General features: G+C 36.2%; 3 protein-coding genes across 3 annotated transcripts; 1 reads left to right on the top strand and 2 right to left on the bottom strand.

The window, feature by feature from the left end:
* The first annotated feature begins 746 nt into the window (after window positions 1-746).
* LOC109209975 lies at window positions 747-3,061 on the top strand. The gene is made up of 2 exons (XM_019373341.1): window positions 747-2,045; window positions 2,129-3,061. The coding sequence occupies exons 1-2, from the start codon at window positions 747-749 to the stop codon at window positions 3,059-3,061; spliced, it is 2,232 nt and encodes a 743-aa protein (XP_019228886.1).
* Window positions 3,062-4,351: 1,290 nt separating this feature from the next.
* On the bottom strand, window positions 4,352-4,847 carry LOC109209973. The gene is made up of 2 exons (XM_019373340.1): window positions 4,716-4,847; window positions 4,352-4,618 (listed from the first exon to the last, which is right to left on the bottom strand). The coding sequence occupies exons 1-2, from the start codon at window positions 4,845-4,847 to the stop codon at window positions 4,352-4,354; spliced, it is 399 nt and encodes a 132-aa protein (XP_019228885.1).
* Window positions 4,848-14,953: 10,106 nt separating this feature from the next.
* LOC109209970 (CBS domain-containing protein CBSX6) lies at window positions 14,954-20,968 on the bottom strand. The gene is made up of 2 exons (XM_019373337.1): window positions 19,963-20,968; window positions 14,954-16,102 (listed from the first exon to the last, which is right to left on the bottom strand). Exons 1-2 carry the CDS (start codon window positions 20,304-20,306, stop codon window positions 15,205-15,207), a joined length of 1,242 nt encoding a protein of 413 aa, XP_019228882.1. The 5' UTR covers window positions 20,307-20,968; the 3' UTR covers window positions 14,954-15,204.
* Window positions 20,969-21,747: the final 779 nt, after the last annotated feature.

Raw genomic sequence — 21,747 nt, 5'->3', positions numbered from 1 at the left:
CAGATCCGACCCATAAACTCGTTCCACCTATTACTTAAAAGCTTCTTTACCCGTTTTTAATAAAGAAAAGGGTCATTTTTTCTCAACAACTGAGGGAACGACAGTGAGGCGATTTAGGGTTCCTCGTGTATGCATCAATTAGCTCCCAGATTTTCTGTAAAATCCTTCAAAGGTATAGTTTTTTTTATTCTATTAAACCTGGTTGTTGTTATTTCTCCTATTTTCTTTGTTTTTCCGATGTTAATCTTCTTTTGTACTGAAGGTGATTTAGGGTTTCTGTTAATCTTTATAGTTTAGTGTTTGCATGTGTGTTTTCTCGGATGTAGTGAGTCTCTATTATGTGGATTTTGTATGGCAGTTTGTTTAGTGTAGGGTTTACATGTGGGACTGCATTTTATCTCTTTTTGGGGAAAAAGAGTTTTTGTTTCTGGGCATAGATGATTGTATATGGTTCCCAAGTGGGACATTTTTCTGTTGTTCCTTATTGAATGCTGTAAATTTATGTTGTTTATTTAGAATTTGTGGACCACCCGTAGATTTGTTTAATAATATCGACACTCATGTGCCTGCCATTTATTTCTTTATACTATTTTGTCTGATTCATATGGGAATGCCCTTTATTATATTCAATGTTTGACATTAAAGTTTGTACTATTATATACTCTTATATTCATCCCTTTATTGCTTTGTACTATATAATATTCATTTTTGTTAACCCTTTTCTCTTATTTATTTTGTAGGTTAAGATGGTGAAGGTGGACTTGTTATTCAATTATGGAGGTGACTGGAAAATAATACCAAAAGTGTTATATACAAGAAAGTTGGTGTACACTTGGAAACAGTATGATTCTGACCTTCTGTCTTTCATAGATGTAGTAAATGAATATACCTCATCTACTATAGGGTATGTTGGTGTCCAACAATTGATAATTTGTGGTCCTTTTGGTAGATTTTATGAAATAGTAGGGGATGATGGTATTAGGACTTTGCAAAACATGATTTCTGACCATTTCAATGTAATTAATGTATTTGCTGTAGAGGATAGTGAAATGGGGGTTCATGTTCCTAATATTGTCGACCATAATGAATCACAAACAGTAGAGTGTGAGGTTGCAACTGATTGTAGTTCAAATGAGAGTGAAGATGAGACTGTTTTTTCTTATTATGATTCTGATGACTTAGAAGTAATTGCACTACAAAAAAAGAGGGAGATTTCTGAAAAGTTGACTGAATACAAAGAGATATACAAAGGAATGACATTCAAAGATATACCTGAGGCTAGAAAGGTGATAAATTTGTATTGCTTAGCCAACTGTTATGGTCTAAAACAACTGAAGAGTGACAGCATTAGACTGAGGTGCAGGTGTGAGGTTGGCTGCCCCTTTGTATGTCTAATTTCTGAGGATAAGAAGGGTGGTGGGGTTAAGATCAAAACTCTTAAGTCAAAACACAAGTGTAACCCTGCATATGACAACCCTAGGATAGACAAAAATACTATAGCAGAATATTTCAAGAACAAGCTGCAAGAGAATCCTATGATCAAAGTTAAGGAGATGAAATTGACCTTAAAAAATACTTTCAACATCAATGTTAGCCATGCAAAGTGTAAGAGGGCCAAGAGAATGATACTTGAATCCCTTGCTGGTAGTTTTACTGATGAGTATAATAAGATAGAGGCATATGCTAATGAATTGAGGCTGAGTAATCCAGGGAGTGATGTAATAGTTACCTTATCCAAGGATGCACTTGCTGAAGGAAAAAGAAGATTTTCTAGGATGTATATCTGTTTTCATGCTCTTAAAATGGGGTTTAAGAGTGGGTTGAGACCCTTTATTGGCTTGGATGGAACCTTCATGAAAGGAAAGGCCAAAGGTCAGCTTTTAGTTGTTGTTGCTCTTGATTCAATGAATCATTTTTATCCTATTGCTTGGGCTGTTGTGGATAAAGAAACAAAGGTCACCTGGACCTGGTTCTTGACATTGTTGAACAATTCATTAGACCTCAAGCTAGGGGAAGGATACACATTCATGTCAGACATGCAGAAGGTACTTCAATGTTATTCTTTTCAATTATTGACTGTTTCCTTTTTATTTTTAGATGTTTAATTTTCTGCATCTTATATATGTAGGGCTTGATTGAGGCAGTTCAGGCAGTAGTTCCTGATGCACACCACAGATACTGTGTGAGGCACATAGAGGCTAACTGGTGTAGAAGATGGGGTGCTGGGGATTTGAAGAAAAAGTACTTATGGTGGTGTGCATGGAGTAGCTATGAAGCAGACTTCAAGGATCAACTGAAAAACTTGGGAGAAATTGATGAAAAAGCTGTTGAAGACCTGTTGAGGTATCCTCCACAATCATGGTGTAGAGCATACTTTGACACAGTATGCAAGAACCAACAAGTGGACAATAACCTAACAGAATCCTTCAACTCATGGATACTAGATGCTAGGCATAAGCCAATTATCAGAATGCTTGAAGACATAAGAGTTAAGGTGATGAATATGTTGAGAGAGCATGAAAGTGAAGTGCTGACTTGGACTGAAAATGTAAGTCCTCATACCATGCAGTTATATTATCAATTCTTGAACAGTGCACAAAAATGTACTGTTGATTCTAATGGAAAAGATGGATATGAGGTAAATGAAGGAACTACTGAAAAGCATAGAGTGAACATCAACCTGAAAAAATGTACTTGCAGAACATGGGACCTTACTGGGATCCCATGTCCTCATGCAATTAGAGCATTACTGTACAAAAAAATTAATCATGTGTCTGAGATTCATTGGTGGTTCACCAAGGAGGCTTATCTCTCCACTTATGCACATAAGTTAGAACCAATTAGAGGAGAGAAGTTCTGGAACATAAAGCCAACTCATGCAATGGATCCACCCCTGCTAGTGAATATGGCTGGTAGGCCTAAAGTGAAGAGGACTAGAGAAAAGAATGAGACAATAAATAGGCAAGGGGAGTGGTCTCAATCCAGAAAAGGCAGGGTGATGACTTGTTCCACATGTGGAAAGCCTGGACATAATGCTAGGGGATGTCAAAAGGTAACCTGACACACCCTTACTATATTACTTCTTAGCTGAATTAACATAGTGTCCTAATTTTGTTACTTTATATCTTTGACAGCAAAGCAAGGGAAAGCAGCCACAGGTTGGTAAGAAAACAAAAAGAGGTCGAGGACAACTGTTGATGAAGATCATGAGGACAATATGGCTAGATCTCCAGCTGCTGCAGGGCTGTCCTTAGAAGAGGAGCTGCAACTAACAGCACCACAAGCCAGTCAGGCCAGTCAAGCAAGCAGCAATTCTGGACCTCAATACATCTTTATGCCAACACCATCCCTGTCTAGGAAGCAATCAAACAGCAATGCAGAAGCTGATTTTGACTATCCTGAAACAGATTTTGACTATCCAGAAGCAGACAATCCAGACCCACCTATAATGCCAAGGCGTGTGTCAGAGGCAAATACTAGACTCCAAAGGAGGGAGCAACTAGGCACAACAACTGGAACAAGGACTATTAACTTTGTTGGTGATGCCAGTGGTGTGAGTTTGCCAACACAACTTCCTTACTCACCCAAAAATCTTACATGGAGAGGAAAAGCTGCCATAACAGGATACCAATTAGAGAGGCAACGACTAGCCAAGATGAAGTCAAGGAAGGGAAATGGAAATGCACAGAACTAGTCAAGTTCTGAAAATGTGAATGGTTTTTGCTGTCTTGTAATTACTGCATGTGACAATACTTTTAACTTAAATTTTAGGTTCTTTAACTTAAACTTATCAAGGTGGATGTTATTTTATTACTTGGGTGGTATCAGTTTTTGGGGTTATAAAGTGACATCCCTTTTGGGTCCTTTCAACAGAATGATGTCGAATTATGTTTTCTATGCATGAAATTATGTAACTGTTATGTTTATGTTGCTGAATGAAGTGTTAGCTGAATTTTAATGAAGGTTAGCTGAATTTTAATGAAGTTATGATGACTGGCCAGTTATGTATTTCATTATGTTGTTGTAATATGTTGTGTTTGCCACAAAGGGATATACATTACAAAGGGAATTATATTGAAGTTATGTTAAAGGGAAGTATGATACAAGAAAACTTTATACTTAAACAACAAAAATAACCAGTATTTCATTAGTTGGAAACATTAACAATACAAAGCAGTTAACAATACAAGGAGTTAGACACATACTACTCCCAACTAGAGCTAAGCTTACAATGAACACATCTCCTAAGCCATTCAGTTCTTCAACCTAATACATTAGACACCCTTGGGAGTTAGACACATATTACTCCCAACTAGAGCTAACATTACAATGAACACATCTCCTAAGCCATTCAGTTCTTCATCGAAGCAGCAACGAACCCCAAAAATAGTCCTAATATTATCAATAGAATGATCCACATCTTCGATATTTTCTCTTCCAATATTGCAACTTTAATCACTTGAGAATGGTTCTTAGCCTCCATGGAAGCTACTTCCTTCTTCAATTTCTCTATGTCCAACATAACAACATCCATTGTCGACCCCAATTCTCTATTTGCATTCATACGATTAACTGGAAAAACTTCATCTTCCCACAAGAAAAATCGACATGAATAATCCTGTCAATAACAATAAATTACATTTAGACTAAAACATTTATACTTTATACAACTGGAAAATAGAAAAAACCAAACTTAGAAGATGAGACCAACAAACCTTAGGTTTAGGGCATTTATAAAACTTCCTTCCAGGATTAGAAATAGTTTTTGAAGTTAAGTTGCTTGCTATCATACCACAATGGCACTTAATCTGATGAGAGACGCGAGTAGATGAGCTTCCTTGAGACATTTCACAATCGAGGAAAGAAGGAGAGAAGATGAGCACAAAAGATTTTCTGATATGAACCCTAGAATTTATGCCTATGGTGATATTGGGAAGAAGAAGGCATCTAACGGGTTATATTAAGGGTTTATGGGTCGGATCTGTCCACGTAGGCTTCCAGATGGCATTTTAATTGCCTTGTTGGACGGAGGTTAAAAATAAGGATATTTTTTTTTACTTTCCTAACGGTAGGCCTTTAAATGGCCTAATAGTATAACGGGGATAGGAATATACTATTTCTCAAAGCAGAGGGGTATATTAGAGCCTTTTCCCTTTGTATTATGTATAGGCTACAACTAACTACAGAGTAAAATAATGGTTTCCCCAACTGTGATTTCTTCTAGCATTTAAAGCTATTTTAATTTTCTGGATTATGTTATTATTAGGTAGCTTTTCACTATAGACATTTAAAAAGAAAGTACGGATGTACGATGTTGCATGTCAACCCAAAAAATATTTATTTAGTAACATTATATTCTTAAAAAAAGACTCATCTACTAACTTAACTTAGGACTAAACACTTCGGAAGTCATCACTAAATTAAATACGTCACTTTTACCAAACGTAGAGTTAGTGAAAAAAAATTCAAATCATAATAAAATACTTATGTTTATAAGTTATTAACAAAATTGATTTAATCATAAATATGGATTAAATCAGGCAAAAGAAAATTCCATTCAAAGCCCTTCAAATAAACTGTTTTCATAAATGGATCGGTAAAGTTGATTCCCAATGAATCCTCATTTTGTAGAAGTTAATAATTTAATTTAGGCAAAATTTCATATTAGAACAATTGGGCTGCTTACTTTTCAATTTTATTGTCCATATTTTAATTTACTACCAACTAGCCCAAAAATATAGGCTAAGATTCAACATACAACTCTAATAGATTCTCAAAATTACTATTGAATTTTTAAAAAAGATTCCTCAAGCTTTTAAATTTATTTTCGAATCAGTAACTGTGACTCAAATATTAGAACAATTGGGCTGCTTACTTTTCAATTTTATTGTCCATATTTTAATTTACTACCAACTAGCCCAAAAATATAGGCTAAGATTCAACATACAACTCTAATAGATTCTCAAAATTACTATTGAATTTTTAAAAAAGATTCCTCAAGCTTTTAAATTTATTTTCGAATCAGTAACTGTGACTCAAATATTAATTCAACAAACCAAATTCATTTGGGTGGTGAAAATTAGATTTTTAACAAGCTTAAATATGTGGGTTTAAATTCCGAATTTGATTTTGTGAGAAAGTTGGAGTGGGTGTTATTTAGACTTGTTAGAAATAGTATAAGGAGGTTATATATAAAATTTGAAGTCATTAAATGGAGATTTGGACTGGTTTTGAACAAGAATTGCAACTGAAAATCGTGGAAGAAGTTCGTCTACAGACGCTTGTATAAAGGTGTATAAAAGTGTATAAGGTGTGTTTCTACACTCATATACACTATTATACAAGATTATACATAATTATACAAAAAACTGACTTTGTCTTCTTCCTTGCGTCTTTTCTGAAATTTAACTCAAATCTTACTCAAATCTACTCCAAATCAATTCAAATTTAAATTTTGAACTCATTTTGATATTTTCAATCAATTGGAACAACACCCAATCCAAACAACTAACAAATTAAAAAAAACCATTTTCAAAAGCAAAGCTTTGAATGGCCTTCAATGGTGGACTTCTACTCTTCAATTTTCTTACATTGCAAGCAGGTGACACAAGAGGAGAAGCAGAAAATACACGGTCCCTTGAAGCATATGTAGAAGATGTGAGAAGAAGAGAGAGTGAAAGCAATGGTTGTGAGAACATAGATATAACTCCATAACTTTTAGAAGCAATAGTTGTAAGAACACAAATTTTGAATTTGCTAGTGTTTTCAAAAGTACAATATTTCCAACTAAAATCAATAAAAATAGGACGAAGGGAGTAATAACAATTGACACTCTAATTTTAAGCAATTGTAATTGAAAAACATGAGCAGCAAAGAAGAAGTTTTTAGAAGACCTCTTCCTGGAGAGGATATGTAACCGCTACATAGATATGGAAAGGTCATAATGCTTAAGAATTTAGAATACTGTTTCAGTTTTCAAAATATGTATAACGGGGCTAGGTGGAGTAAAACTTAAAAATATGGGCCGTTTTTTGTTGTGGTGTGAAGTCATGTGTATTTTCTTGTAATTCTTTCTTTAATAAATTTCTATTTCGCTTTTTGTACTTCAAGAGGACACTATTTATTTATTTATTTATTAAATTTTCACATTATATAAATGCACATCGGCTGAGAAGTTTCAGAAATATGGGAAAATCATGATGAGTTATCTTCCAAACTCTTGACCTTATAGACTTCAAATTGCATGTATTTTAATTTTTAAGAATTCTGTTTGGACGTAAACTTCAGTAGTAATTATGACTGATATAAATCAAAAATCAAATATACGATAAAGTTAATCACTCTCCTAATCCATATTAAAGTCTTGCTATTACAACTCTATATAAAAAAAACCACTAGAGCGAGCTACCTTCATAATTCATCTGATTAGAGTAAAAACTCCAAAAAAATCTTAGTTATTAACTGTAATAATGTGGCCTTGTTTTGGCCTTGTTGTAAGAGGCCTTGGTGGCCAATTTGAAGCCATCAGAATTGAGATTTGCTAGCCAAGTTATAACCAAGCAAATTCAATTCCTTTGGTTATAAATTGAGCCGATTCTGGCTCATTTGACGTACACCAACAAGATTTGAATTATTCATTTTTTGTTTCTTCTCCTCCTCCTTTAGTAATTAAGATTATTTTGTAAGAGAGTTGAGTGTCGGGAAACACTTGTGTGAACCCTTCTTTGGAGTGATCTTGTGAGATTATTCTCTTGGGATATTTGGGATTAATTAGAGTTTTTACTCTAATTTTGTACTCTTATTGTTATAGTGAAATTGCTCCTCTCCGCTTGTGGATGTAGGTCACACTGACCGAACCACGTTAAATTGGTGTCTTCTTTATCTGCTTTAATTACCATTATTATCAACTGGCATTGTTTTTGTTATTGTCATTATAATATTGTTTGGCTAAATTTCGCACTACCCGGGTTCCCGATCCTAACAAATTGGTATCAGAGCCGGATCTAACCGGTAAGTTACAATAGCCAAAAATATGACTCTAACAAAGACCTATGTTGAAAAATTTGACCGAAGTGCAAATTTCGGAATGTGGTAATTAAAGATGGAAGCTATCTTAATTCAGGATGGCTTAGATTTGGCACTGCAAGGAAAGGATAAGAAGCCGGAAAAAATGACGGACGAGGAGTTTGCCGTAGTAGACAAAAAGGCAAAAACAGGTATTATTTTAAATCTCTCAAATGAGGTTTTGCGTGAAGTTGCAGCAGAAAGCTCAGCCAAAGGTATATGGGAAAAACTAAAAACCCTGTATATGAAAAGGACGGTACAAAACAGGCTTTACCTAAAGCAAAAACTCTACACTTTTCGTATGGCTGAAGGTACCTCGATACTTACACATCTTGATACTTTTGATTCTTTTCTTATGGATTTAAGTAACATAGATGCTGAAATTAAAGATGAAGATCAAGCCGTATTATTGCTTGTTTCCTTACCCCAGTCATTTAAGCATATAAGAGATATTATACTTTATGAAAAGGATAATATCTCTTATAAAGATATCAAATCTATTTTGAAATCAAAAAGAACAAATAGATAGAGATATTACTGGGGAAACTAGTAGGAACCAAGGGGAAGGCTTGTTTGTAAGAGGTAGATCCAATAAGAAAGCTCAATAGTGAAAGACCAAAATCAAGGTCAAAATCCAGATACAGAAATGTCATGTGCAAATACTGCCATAAGAAAGGTCACATTATTTCTGAATGCTTTAAATTGAAAAACAAAGAAAAGCATACAGAAAAGAAAAATGAGCATAAGAGTACTGACACTGCCGAAGCAAGTGTAGCTACTGATGAGACTGAGGGAATTATTTTTTTAGCAACTAATAATAGTTTTAAATCTAACAATGAGTGGATTTTAGATTCGGGTTGTTCTTATCATATGTGTCCCAATCGGGATTTGTTTACCACATATGAATTTGTTGAAGGTGGAGTTGTCTTGATGGGCAACAATGCTGCCTGCAATGTTATTGGTAAAGGTACAGTCCGAATCAAAATGCACGATAGTGTGGTGAGAACTCTCACCGACGTTAGACATGTTCCTAACTTGAAGAAAAATCTCATCTCTTTGGGCACTCTAGAATCTCTTGGGTGCAAGTACACAGGTGAAGGTGGAGTTTTAAAAGTTTCTCATGGTGCTCTTGTGATCATGAAAGCACGCAGATCTGGTACGTTGTATACTCTACTGGGATCTACTGTTACAGGTGCTGCTGCAGTTTCAACATCAGATAAATCGGATTCTGACATCACCAAATTGTGGCATATGCGATTGGGGCATATGAGTGAAAAAGGTCTTTCCATCCTCAGCAAAAGAGGTCTCTTGTGTGGCCAAAATACCGGAAATATGGAGTTCTATGAACACTGTGTGTTCGGGAAGCAGAAAAGAGTCAGCTTCAAATCTCCAGCAATTCATAGAACAAAAGGTACTTTGGATTACATTCATTCAGATCTTTGGGGCCCTTCACGTATCCCGTCAAAAGGTGGTGCCAGGTATATGTTAACTTTCATTGATGATTATTCAAGGAAAGTTTGGGTTTATTTCCTGAAAAATAAAAGTGATGTTTTCTTAACTTTCAAACAATGGAAAGTTTTGATTGAGAAGCAAACAGGAAAACAGGTTAAGCGGCTTAGAACAGATAATGGCATGGAATTATGTAATAATGAATTCAATGAATTTTGCAAGAATGAAGGAATTGCTCGACACCGTACTGTGAGAATGACACCTCAGCAAAATGGTGTGGCAGAAAGGATGAATAGAACTCTATTGGAAAGGGCTCGTTGCATGATTTCAAATGCTGGGTTGACAAACGCCTTTTGGGCAGAAGCTATCTCTACAGCTTGTTATATTGTCAACCGTGCTCCTTCTGCACCTTTAAACTTTAAGACTCCAGAGGAAATATGGTCAGGTACTCCTGCTAATTATTCTGATTTAAAGATATTTGGTTGCCCAGCATACATGCATGTAAATGATGGAAAATTAGAGCCAAGGGCTAAAAAGTGCATTTTCCTCGGGTATGCATCTAGGGTGAAAGGATACCGACTATGGTATCCTGATCCCATGGCACCAAAATTCATAATTAGCAGAGATGTAGCCTTTGATGAATCCTCTATGTTACATTCCAGAAAAGAGTCTTCTAGTTCTTGTAATACAGATAAAGGGAAGAGTACAGAGAAGCAGGTGGAGGTTGAGATTGGCAATCCTTCTGAGCCAAGTTAATCAACTTTGGAGCAAAATACAGTTGAAACTCCTGAAGTTGAGGCAGAAGCTGAAATTTCTGAAGTTGAGACTCCTGAAGTTGAACCGGAAGAAGAGGAGTATTCTATAGCCAAACATAGACCAAGAAGAGAAAGTAAACAACCACTAAGATTTGAAGATTATGTTGCATTTGCTTTTTCAGTTGCACAGGAAACTGAAGAAATTGGAGAACCATCAACATATTCAGAAGCAGTTTCTGGTGCTGACTCAACCAAGTGGCTGATAGCAATGAATGAAGAAATTGAGTCTCTCCACAAGAATGGTACTTGGTCTCTTGTGAAGCCGCCATCAGGAAAAAGAATTGTTGGTTGCAAATGGGTCTTCAAGAAAAAGGATGGCATTCCAGGGGTTGAAGGTGCGAGGTATAAGGAACGATTAGTTGCAAAGGGCTATAGTCAGGTACAAGGAGTTGATTTTAATTGTATTTTCTCACCTATAGTTAAACATAGCTCTATTCGTGTTTTGCTTGCCTTAGTTTCCATGTATGATTTGGTATTAGAACAGCTTGATGTTAAGACAGCTTTCTTACATGGTGAACTTGAGGAACAAATATACATGCATCAACCCAAAGGATTTGAAATTGAAGGAAAAGAAGATCACATTTGCTTGTTGTACGGATTAAAGCAGTCTCCAAGACAATGGTATAAAAGGTTTGATTCCTTTATGTTGGGTCATGGTTATTCAAGGAGCATGTATGATAGTTGTGTTTACTTCCGAAAGTTAAATGATGGTTCATTTGTGTACCTATTATTATATGTTGATGACATGCTCATTGCTGCTAAGGATTTGACAGAAATTCACAATTTGAAAAGTCAATTGAAAAGTGAATTTGAGATGAAAGATTTAGGAGCAGCTAAGAAAATCCTTGGCATGGAGATCAAAAGAGATCGAGGAGCCAACAGGCTATTCATGACCCAGAAGAAGTACTTGGAGAAAGTCTTGGATAGGTTTGGCATGAAATATGCTAAACCAGTGAGTACCCCTCTTGCTGCTCAGTCCCCGCAATCAGAGGAAGAAGAGAGGTATATGGCACAGGTACCTTATTCCAGTGCAGTCGGCAGTATTATGTATGCAATGGTTTGTACACGTTCAGACATTTCACAAGCAGTGAGCGTGGTAAGCCGATATATGGCTTGCCCTGGTAAAGTACATTGGCAGGCTGTGAAATGGATTCTCAGATACTTGCAAGGTACTTCAAACACATGTTTGGAGTTTGGAAGAAATACTAACACTTTGGTTGGTTTTGTAGACTCAGATTATGCAGGTGATCTTGACAAAAGAAGATCACTGACAGGCTATGTATTTTGTATTGGTGGTTGCGCTATCAGTTGGAAAGCTACATTACAACATGTAGTAGCTTTATCTACCACCGAAGCAGAATATATGGCAGTGACCGAGGCGATCAAAGAAGCCTTATGGTTAAAGGGTCTATCTGCTGAACTCAGTTCACACCAAGGTGGTATTACCATTTTCTGTGATAGTCAAAGTGCCATTCACCTGACTAAAGATCATATGTATCATGAGAGGACAAAGCACATTGATATCAAATATCATTTCATCCGAGAAACCATTGCTGAAGGAAAAGTCTCTGTTCAGAAAATCAACACTAGGGACAATCCTGCTGACATGTTTACGAAGCCTCTTCCAGTTGTCAAGTTCAAGCTTTGCGTGAACTTGGTTGGCATTTATAAAGAATGACTTTTCCCACTGGGGCTTTTTGCTGAGAAGGTGGAGCAAATTTACTATATTAGCCAAAATTAGGCCAAGGTGGAGATTTGTAATAATGTGGCCTTGTTTTGGCCTTGTTGTAAGAGGCTTTGGTGGCCAATTTGAAACCATCAGAATTGAGATTTGCTGGCCAAGTTATAACCAAGAAAATCCAATTCCTTTGGTTATAAATTGAGCCGATTCTGGCTCATTTGATGTACACCAACAAGATTTGAATTATTCATTTCTTGTTTCTTCTCCTCCTCCTTTAGTAATTAAGATTATTTTGTAAGAGAGTTGAGTGTCGGAAACACTTGTGTGAACCCTTCTTTGGAGTGATCTTGTGAGATTATTCTCTTGGGATATTTGGAATTAATTGGAGCTTTTAGTCTAATTTTGTACTCTTATTGTTATAGTGAAATTGCTCCTCTCCGCTTGTGGACGTAGGTCACACTGACCGAACCACGTTAAATTGGTGTCTTCTTTATCTGCTTTAATTACCATTATTATCAACTGACATTGTCTTTGTTATTGTCATTATAATATTGTTTGGCTAAATTTCACACTACCCGGGTTCCCGATCCTAACATTAACCATGGGTAAGAAAAGTTTATTTTCTTGCTTTCTCGCAATTTTCTATTGGACATAGCAAATGCTGAGAAATCTGATCCATCGTCTTCACATAATGATGATGAAACTTCACAAGACATGAAAGGATTAGATTGGTATCATCCATGGTTTCATCCACATCCATGGTTTCATCATCCTTGGCTACATCCACATCCATGGCCATTCGGTCATCCTCCGATGCCTGCTGGTGGTTTTCATCATGCATGGCCATTTCCTCATCCACCAATGCCTCCATCTCCACCTAAAGGAGACAAAAGAGAGAAAAATTAATTAAGATGAAGAAAATGTGTTTGGTCAATATCATATTAATCACATAATCTTCATTATTAGGTTATTAGATCTTTAGGTTTTGATAAAATAAAATAATTGTTCTATGGTAGTTATTTTAATTTTATTAGATAATTTGAGTAGTTTTTCGTTCGTAGAATTGTCATTTGATTTCGCTTATCATGAAATAAACACGTTTTTTTATATGTATTATTGATTTTGCTTTTATGATCTGTTCCTATATGTTGACGGCTCCACTTCTTTTACTAACACGCCCTTCTATGTAAGAATTTGTATTCTCTCCGTTTCACAAAAAAAAATAAGAGAACCATCATTTATTTATTTAAAAAAAAAAGGGAAAAAAGCTAGTCATAACTCTAAATATATTTAGAATATTCGAGAAATAAAAGAACGAGTCTTTAATGTCATCCATATTTACGTTTCCAGCGTCAATTACTTTGTTTTGAAGTCTGTGAAACACATAATATATGATCCACCGAATTGAAATTAATGGTTTAATTCTTTGTTAACAATTCTCTGGAAAAGTTCTTAGTAGATACAATAATTAAGCACCCGAACTAACGAGCCTTTATATGAGTATATGACTATTACAGGGTTAGTTAAAGGTATAGAAAAATTGATTCGATTTACCTTCGCATCAGACCTCGAAAACAGAAACAGAAAAAGTGTCCATAATTTTGTTTTAAAAAAGACGAAATACATAAACGGTCCCTCTAAGTTGTCCACAACGATCAGATAAATATCTCAACTAAACCCTTTACCATTTAGACACTTCAAGTATCCATTAACCAGATCAAATATATATTATTAAGAGTAAAGTAGCATATCAAATGTAAGTACAACAATTAGGATCTTGGCATGTTTTCAATACTGACAGTATCTCCACTAAGGCAATTGTAGCAACTGTTGCACCTATTGATTTTCTCGAGAACATACCTTTTTTGCTTATTTGTTTAAGTACGGCAATTAGGATCTAGTTCGACGAAAGGGAAAAAAGAAAATTGTTCAAGGATTGGAGTTGATTTGCTTTGTAAAAAGAAGATATCAATGTTACAATGGTTTCATGGGATTCAGCCTCCTCTTCCAAAAGCTAGAAGTTTATTACTCCGCTGAGTTATACACTATTAGGTGTGACAAACAATATTATCCACTAAAAATGAGTTGGATAATGAACTTTTTAAAAATGGGTCCAAAGGGGGAGAAATTCAAAAATAGCCAGATTTACCACTGGTCGTTAAAAAATAGCCAAGTTTCAAAAGTCATCGAAATTTAGCCACTTTAAATCTGAGCGAAAACACTGTTCAAAATCCGAAAAAATACGCCCGCAAATTTTACGGGAGTTCCAGCATAAGTATGCTGGAACTCCCTTAAATTTTACGGGAGTTCCAGGATAACTATGCTGGAACTCCCGCAAATTTTACGGGAGTTCAAGCATAATTATGCTGGAACTCCCGCAAATTTTACGGGAGTTCCAGCAAGTATAATTGTCCAGTATAATATACGGGAGTATGGAGCACTGGTGCTCCAGTCTCCCGCAAATCTTACAGGAGTTAGCAAAGTATACCGGTCCAGCATAATATGCTGGAGTTCGTACACAAATGCACCAAAACTCCCGTATATTATACTGGACCGGTCCCTGTTGCAGCAAAATAGTGGCTATTTTTCATTGACTTGGTAAACGCTGGCTATTTTTCATTGACCAGTGTGAAAACTGACTATACCATGATATTTTAACGTCCAAAGGTGATCGTATGCAAGAAGTCATCTGGTTAACCCATTTTTTATCCGTATTAAATATGGGTCGGGTCGGATAGTTTATCCGTTTTTTCATTACCCGTTTTCGACCTGAACCATATCCGACCCGACCACGCTATTATAGTAAAAGAGAGCAAAGGGTGTGTGAACAAAATCATTGCCTATTTCAGGACAAGGAAAGCTAGCAATCAGTTAGTTTCCAATAGCAAATTGAGGAGCATTACCAAAAAAAAATTGTGAATAATGAGCTTGTCTACCAGAAAACTCGAGAACAAATTGTTCATTAATTTTCCATCCTTTCAACTTATTAAACCAGACACCACATAACATATTCACATTTAGAGTGTACAACACATTGTTCTCAGATCAACAAATCTAAACCTCAAAACATATGCAAAACAGGAAAAAGAAGCACAGAAAACCATAAATGTAAACTGACCACCCATGTACCAATATCCTGCGCTGGCGCATGAGAGGCAACTCAAAAATGAACAAAAACTACATAATGACGGAGTCTCAAGATGTTTGATTTTCGGGATTGGTAGGAGGAAGTGGTTTAGTAACAGCAGCCAAGATATCAGCATAACCAACAACTCCAACTAAATGGTCCTCATTCTCGGCATCTGTAACCCATACATGAGTTGCCCGATGTGACAACATCTGAGCCATGACAGCAGCCAGTGAGCTTGTTTCTTTACATGTCAATGGCGCACTTCTGCCCCGATACATGCTCCTAGAAAAACCTAAATTTGGGTTTGTTGGATTGCTGACGAACCCAATACTCCTGCTGCTAAATTTTTTTGGCCTAGTCGTACCACGACTATTGGCTGTATTTGTATTTGCTACCATAGAATTGACTGCAAAATCAGGTAGGGATTTTAAGGTAATATTATCCTCAACCCCCATCACAAATTGTCCTGCCGAAAAATTAGCCAAGGCCCACGCTGCAGCCAAATGATCACACTTCCACAGTTTAGTGGCAGATATCTCGCCAATGATTTTATTGTAATAATCTGCAACAGGTTCGATGACTGCAACCGCAGGGGGGTCCTTTGGCAGTGTTTGAGTGGCATCAATTGCTTGACGTGATGCTTCTATTGAGCAGTAGTTTGGGTTAATGACTCCAAGGGAATAAATAGAGGAAAGAGGGATAGGGGCTAATGCACCAAGGCAACCAATAATGAAACGGATGATATCTTCTCTTGATAGACAACAAAATTTGTCACGAATGGTTGTAGACGAAGAAGGTGACGGTCGGTTGGCATTGGCAGCAGGATTTGAAGTATCAATGTTCTTTAGCCATTTGCCGTTGTAAAGAATTGAAAATCTCTTGCTCATGCCTCGCCATACAACAATTTTAGGAACTAGGAGTCGCTTCACACCTTGCTTCATCATCTCCAGAGCATCTATCAATCTGCAACAACAGTGGATCAGCAATATACCAGTGTAAGGAATAGTTCCTAAGAATTTTCATCGTCCTCTCACTTTCCAGGGGAAAAATCATTGTATAATTCAACTTCCTCTCACCTTCCAGGGGAAAAAGATACAAATCCTTGCAATCTTTTTAGCATTTTCTTTCTTTTTGTACCTTGTATATGAAACAAAAATGAATATAGCTACCTTGTTTGATCTATTAGTCATACCAGTTGACTTTATTTTCTAAAACTACTTTCAAAAATGAATACAGCTACCTTGATTGATCTACCAAGTGGAGGGGAAATTATTTTCTAAAACTACTTTCAACCCTCCCAACCCCACCCCCCGACCACCTCTCACACACACCCCCCTCCCCCGGCCCACCCCTGCCTACCCCGTCCCCCATAGTGTTTTCCTAGATTATATATAAATGCTCTTGGGACAATATTTTCTAGTTTTCAAATATCAGAAAATAAGTAAGAAAACCAATTATTTCCAGGAACACAGTTTTCTTCATTATCAAACACAACCTTAATCTTTTACATTCTATTATCGAAAGGTACATGAAACCAAAAGCTCGCACTCTACTCTTCATTCTCCAAGGTCCAAGTATGAATCCTCCAGACATCTGAGAGACCAGGGGCGGAGCCAGCATGTTCCCTACGGGTTCGGCCGAACCCAGTGGCTTTGGTTCAAACCCTATATTTATCTTTAAAAATCCATTGAATATGTACAAATTATTCATTTAGAACCCGGTAACTTAAAAGGATTAGAATCCCCGAACAAATAAAATTCAAATCCTGGCTTCGTCTCTGTGAGAGACACCCAAAATGGAACAATGATATCAACCAGCTGATTAAAAGCATACATACCTAACGCTACCCAGTCATGGTGCCCGAAGAAGAATATTAATAATTAGTCTTTCTACTCAATACAGCATGAAAAGGCAACCGAGAAATTTCAAGAAATCATGAACATTGTGAGTTGCAACATAGACTCGTGGAAAAAAGGTGATACCAGAATACACCAATGACATGACATTATGACAAATTGACAACTAGGCTAGGAATTTTCTGGAGCATGCGCACACAGATATTGACATTGTCCAATGAATCTGGCCATCTGGGAAAATATATTAGGAACATGCCGGGAAGAATAAACATGAGATATTTGTACATCAACTGCTACTCATTTTTCCTTTTTCTCCACAGACTTACTCTTTTGTGTTTCTTTTCCTTTTTTTTTTAGGGGGAGGGGTTGTGTGCTTCACTGCCTTATCAGCAGAAAACAATCCTCAGATACTCCGATTCACCCAAAAAGATTAACTTAATTTGATAGAGAATGAGCCGCCTTATTAAAAACTCACAAACCATACACAATGACCTTATAACCTAAAAGAGCAGTTGATACTGACTATGAGAAGTCAAGGGAACAGATTTTTAGGATCAAAGTTTCACATGTGAATTCAAAAGGTACCCAAAGCATAAGAGTATCCCATTCAAGATAATAAGGTAATCATGTAACAACCAGCAACATACTTGGGTCTTCCACTAGGCTCCAAGTATAAAGACTAAAAGGTGTGACAAGGAGTGATTAAGAAGTGTAAAAGAAGCTAGAAAACTGGAAGAACACCTATCATTTGGGGGACAAGTAACACTTATAAAAAGTGTATTACATGGAACCCCAGCATATAAAAAGGGATTCTCATGCGATGACAGCAAGGAGAGAGGAAGATTCATTTGGTTAAATGGCAATGTTTTAAAATAAAAGGAAATGCCGATTGGAAAATCAAGAAAGATGGCACATTCTCGCTCATATTATCAATGGTTAATGAAGTGTGGTACAGATGAAGCAATTTCAGCTTCTTCAAAGATGATCTGAAGACAAAAGATCCACCCCAAGTCGTATGCATTGGATGGATGGTTAAAAAGGAAAAGTGGATTCAATCTACATAATAGATGCTTTTTATCCGATGATAGTTCTGAAACTGTCAAAACATTTATTTTCCTATTACACGGTAACAAGGTAAATTTGGAGAATGTTCCTAAATCCTTTGGCATACAATGGGTGTTTACAAAGGAATCCTACAGAACAACGCTGTATGAAGGCAAAGAAATATCAGATTTACTTGTACAGGACCATCCCTCACTATGCATTCTTTGGACAGTGTGGTTAGAGAGTAATCAAAGATGTCTTGAAGGGAAAGCAACAACCATTACCGTTGTAAAGTTTAGGACTAATCGTTTGACTTTTTGCTGTAGGATGAATCTCGTGATGATGGTGATAGTATTATGGACTTATTAGGTTCCTTTAGTGTCTAGCAGATCGAAGTCCAGGTATCTTTCTGTGCACTTGAATTAACCATTCAATAATAGTTTTGCTTGCTTATTGGAAAAACCAGACAGCAAGGGAAACCTCACTTCAGAAGAGAGAAAGAAAGAGAGATGAACAAAGTTTCCTAGAACACCCCAGGCTATAGCCCAACTTAAACAGCAGAACCAACATTACAACAAACTGACATTTCTTTAGAGCAACAGTGACGTAAGGCCGGATAATGCAGCAGGCATTCTCCTTGATGCTTTTAGATCTCCAAATCCGGGCTCTTTTTTCAGATAATGAAGTAATCCTGTCTTTCTAGTTTCAAAACGTGGTGGGTAATGGGCATACCCCTCTACACTTCTCCTCTCAAATACCTCACTTGGGTCTCCAGTATCCATTGTTGCTATTATCCAGAACAACAGTACAGCAAAATCCTAAATTGATACCTCAATTCCCAGGCCAACCGAATGAATTGTTTTCTACCATAAAGCTAGAGTATCTTTACATGTTATAGAGTATAACCAAGCAGCCAATACATCTCATATTCCAGCATAGTAGTTGCTTTGCTAAAGGGAGAATCCCAAATCTTTAAGTACTTTGAACTTCTGCCTGAGTTCAAAACAGAGAGACAATTCATAATCAAGTATGAGAGAGAGAGAGAGAGAGAGAGAGAGAGAGAGAGAAGTCTTTAGCTTCAACCAGATTGCTGCATTGATCAGTGAAACCAACCTGCAAATCCTTCACTCTATATCCTCCCCTAACAAATTAAAGAAGGTCCTACTCCACTCAAAGTCAAGAAAAATATCTAGCATGTGAGTGATTCAAACCTAGTTGACAATTATGAGAATGTGTGAATTAATCTTGCCACATCATGTTTCGGTTGCAAGGGAGAGACATAGATAAACTCAAATTCAATCACATGAAACACTGCATCAGTCAATCCTCCAAACTTATTAATTTCTAACTTACAAAATATACAAGGCTCCACTAGTCAATGAATCGACTATGCATACACACACCTGCGGAACCCTTTGCTATCATTTCAGTACTATGGTATTTCACTTGTCTCCATATCACTTGGCAAGCAGATAACCACCAAAGATACAAATTGCTACTCAAGAAGTGAACAATTACTCAACAAGCCGAATTTCTTAATCATATTTCACTATGTTTTGCTACTAAACCAATATTCCTCCATCCCAATTTTACATGGCGATCATTTTATTGTGGAATATTCCAAAATGTTTGACACCATTCTATTTTATACAACTTCCAAATTTATCAAACTATTCAAATTGGAAATCTTGATGTGACAATTTCCTCTACCAAACTAACTTCTCAACCGAATTTTAATTCATTTTTCTTCGACTAACATTAATATAGTAATATATAAGACAAAGACATCTTAAAATTTGTGTAAAGTCAAATACCGTCATATAAAATAGAACATGCAATCCTATGCAAGCTTCTATAACTCCCTGATCAAACATAAAGGATTGGCATAACAATGAATAACTTGAACGAGCGCAGTTTATATACCTTGTGGCAGGATCAAGCTCCTTGAGCAAAGAAGGATCAGGAACCACAACCTCAGAAACAGGAGTCTTCATTGCTCTCTCCTGATCAACCAAACATTCCTCTCTGGCCAAGAATGCAACAATATCAAGTGAAGTTAGAATACCAACAAACCTTTTTGCCCTCATTTCTGAATTCTCAATTACACTCTTTTGAGATCTAATCTTCCACACTGGTATACCACATTCTGTAGATTCCCCAATTGCCTTAATTGCAGCCTCCACTGTTTGTGTCTCACTAAATTCCACTAACTCTGGCTTCCCCACTGTCAGATCCCCCACCACATGGTACAAAAACACTGATGCCATTTCCACTCAAAATTGGTTCTTGTTTCTTTTTCCTTTTTTTTTTTTTTACTAAAAAGGTTTAATTTTTCCAAGATTTGTCTGAATCTTGGATTGTAAAAAAAGATCTGAATTTTCGTGATCCAGAAAGAAAAGTTCAAATTTTGATAAAGGGTATCCAAAAAAGATGCGATTATTCTAAATGGGTCAGAGGAAATTCCAAATCTTTCTGAATTTTCCACGTAACCAAACAGAAGAATATCCTTTTAAAGAAGGAGTTATAAGAGGGAATGGAGGAAGATAAGGAGAAGGTGGAAACGGGTAATGCGGAATCTGATAACAGTAGCAATACTAAGAGGAGTTAAGGCTACAAGATTGGCCATGGATTAATTGGAAGTTCAACAAAGGCAAAAGCCAAGCCCATCAAAACAAGAAAAATTCTTGAATTTCAATTTCCTTTGAACAGATTTACTAATAATTGGCTGTCTCTGACACTAGTTTTTGTGGCGTTAGCTTAGCTTAGAAAAAATGGAAGGCAAGGAGATTCTAGAGTAGGAGTATTTAGTGGAGAGGAGAAATGAGGTAAGGTCAAATAGTCAACTGAGATAGTGAGATGTCACAATAATGGAGTAATCATAGACAAAAATGATTGAAAACCGAACACAAATGGTAAAAGATAACTATGAATTTTGGCATGGGATTATCCAAGGAATATAATTCGATGTTAGTGATTGTATGACAATTTCATAAAGTTAGGACATCTCCTTCCAATTAAGACAATATAGAGTATTTCTTGGTGTGCTCGACTTAGAGATTCTTTGATTCCATGAGTTTATATTTGAATTATATTTTTAATTTATATTTGAATTATTAACTCATTGAGGTTAGGGTTTATATAGAGACCTCATGCAAATATTCAGTAATACATTCACAATCAAAATATCTATAAATATTTAATAGATATAAATTTTCATGAACTCATAATATCACAATATTTTATTCCTAGTAAAATAGGCATTCTCTAAGGAGTCAGTTGGTTCAATCCTGGGGACAAGGTTATCTCATATGGATTATAATCTCACCTCTTAATTTGAAATAACTAATCCTCAGTTCTGGTATAAATTTTATCCTGATTTTAATTATTCCTGAAACCAAATGGCCTCTAAAAGTCACATGAATAGTTTGATAATTGTTTATAAGTATTCTTCCGATATGAAAGTACAGAGAAAAGTAAAATTATCAAATACTAGCAAGATAAAAATTCAGTTTTTCATCAGAAGTAGCGTTCCATCGAAGCAATAATTTTTGTTTGATAAATAGGGATCATTATGTATTAATATTAGGGAATACGGTTTAAATCATTACATAGGTCTATATGGACATTGTTTACCTGACTATTACATTAGCTAGACATATCCCTTAGGACATTTTGATTACCTAGAGATGCAAGCTTAGTACTGCACAT

Source organism: Nicotiana attenuata, unplaced genomic scaffold, assembly GCF_001879085.1.
Source record: "Nicotiana attenuata strain UT unplaced genomic scaffold, NIATTr2, whole genome shotgun sequence".
Lineage (NCBI taxonomy): Eukaryota > Viridiplantae > Streptophyta > Magnoliopsida > Solanales > Solanaceae > Nicotiana > Nicotiana attenuata.
This window is presented reverse-complemented; position numbering and strand designations above follow the sequence as displayed.

What these genes read in the sequence shown, in the direction of transcription:
- LOC109209975 (XM_019373341.1), top strand. Translation starts at nt 747, where the DNA reads ATGGTGAAGGTGGACTTGTTATTCAATTATGGAGGTGACTGGAAAATA. An exon ending in TCATGTCAGACATGCAGAAG is followed by an intron (nt 2,046 to 2,128) that starts GTACTTCAATGT and finishes TTATATATGTAG; the next exon opens with GGCTTGATTGAGGCAGTTCA.
- LOC109209973 (XM_019373340.1), bottom strand. Translation starts at nt 4,847, where the DNA reads ATGTCTCAAGGAAGCTCATCTACTCGCGTCTCTCATCAGATTAAGTGC. An exon ending in ATAAATGCCCTAAACCTAAG is followed by an intron (nt 4,619 to 4,715) that starts GTTTGTTGGTCT and finishes TGTTATTGACAG; the next exon opens with GATTATTCATGTCGATTTTT.
- LOC109209970 (XM_019373337.1), bottom strand. Translation starts at nt 20,306, where the DNA reads ATGGCATCAGTGTTTTTGTACCATGTGGTGGGGGATCTGACAGTGGGG. An exon ending in GAGCTTGATCCTGCCACAAG is followed by an intron (nt 16,103 to 19,962) that starts GTATATAAACTG and finishes CTGTTGTTGCAG; the next exon opens with ATTGATAGATGCTCTGGAGA.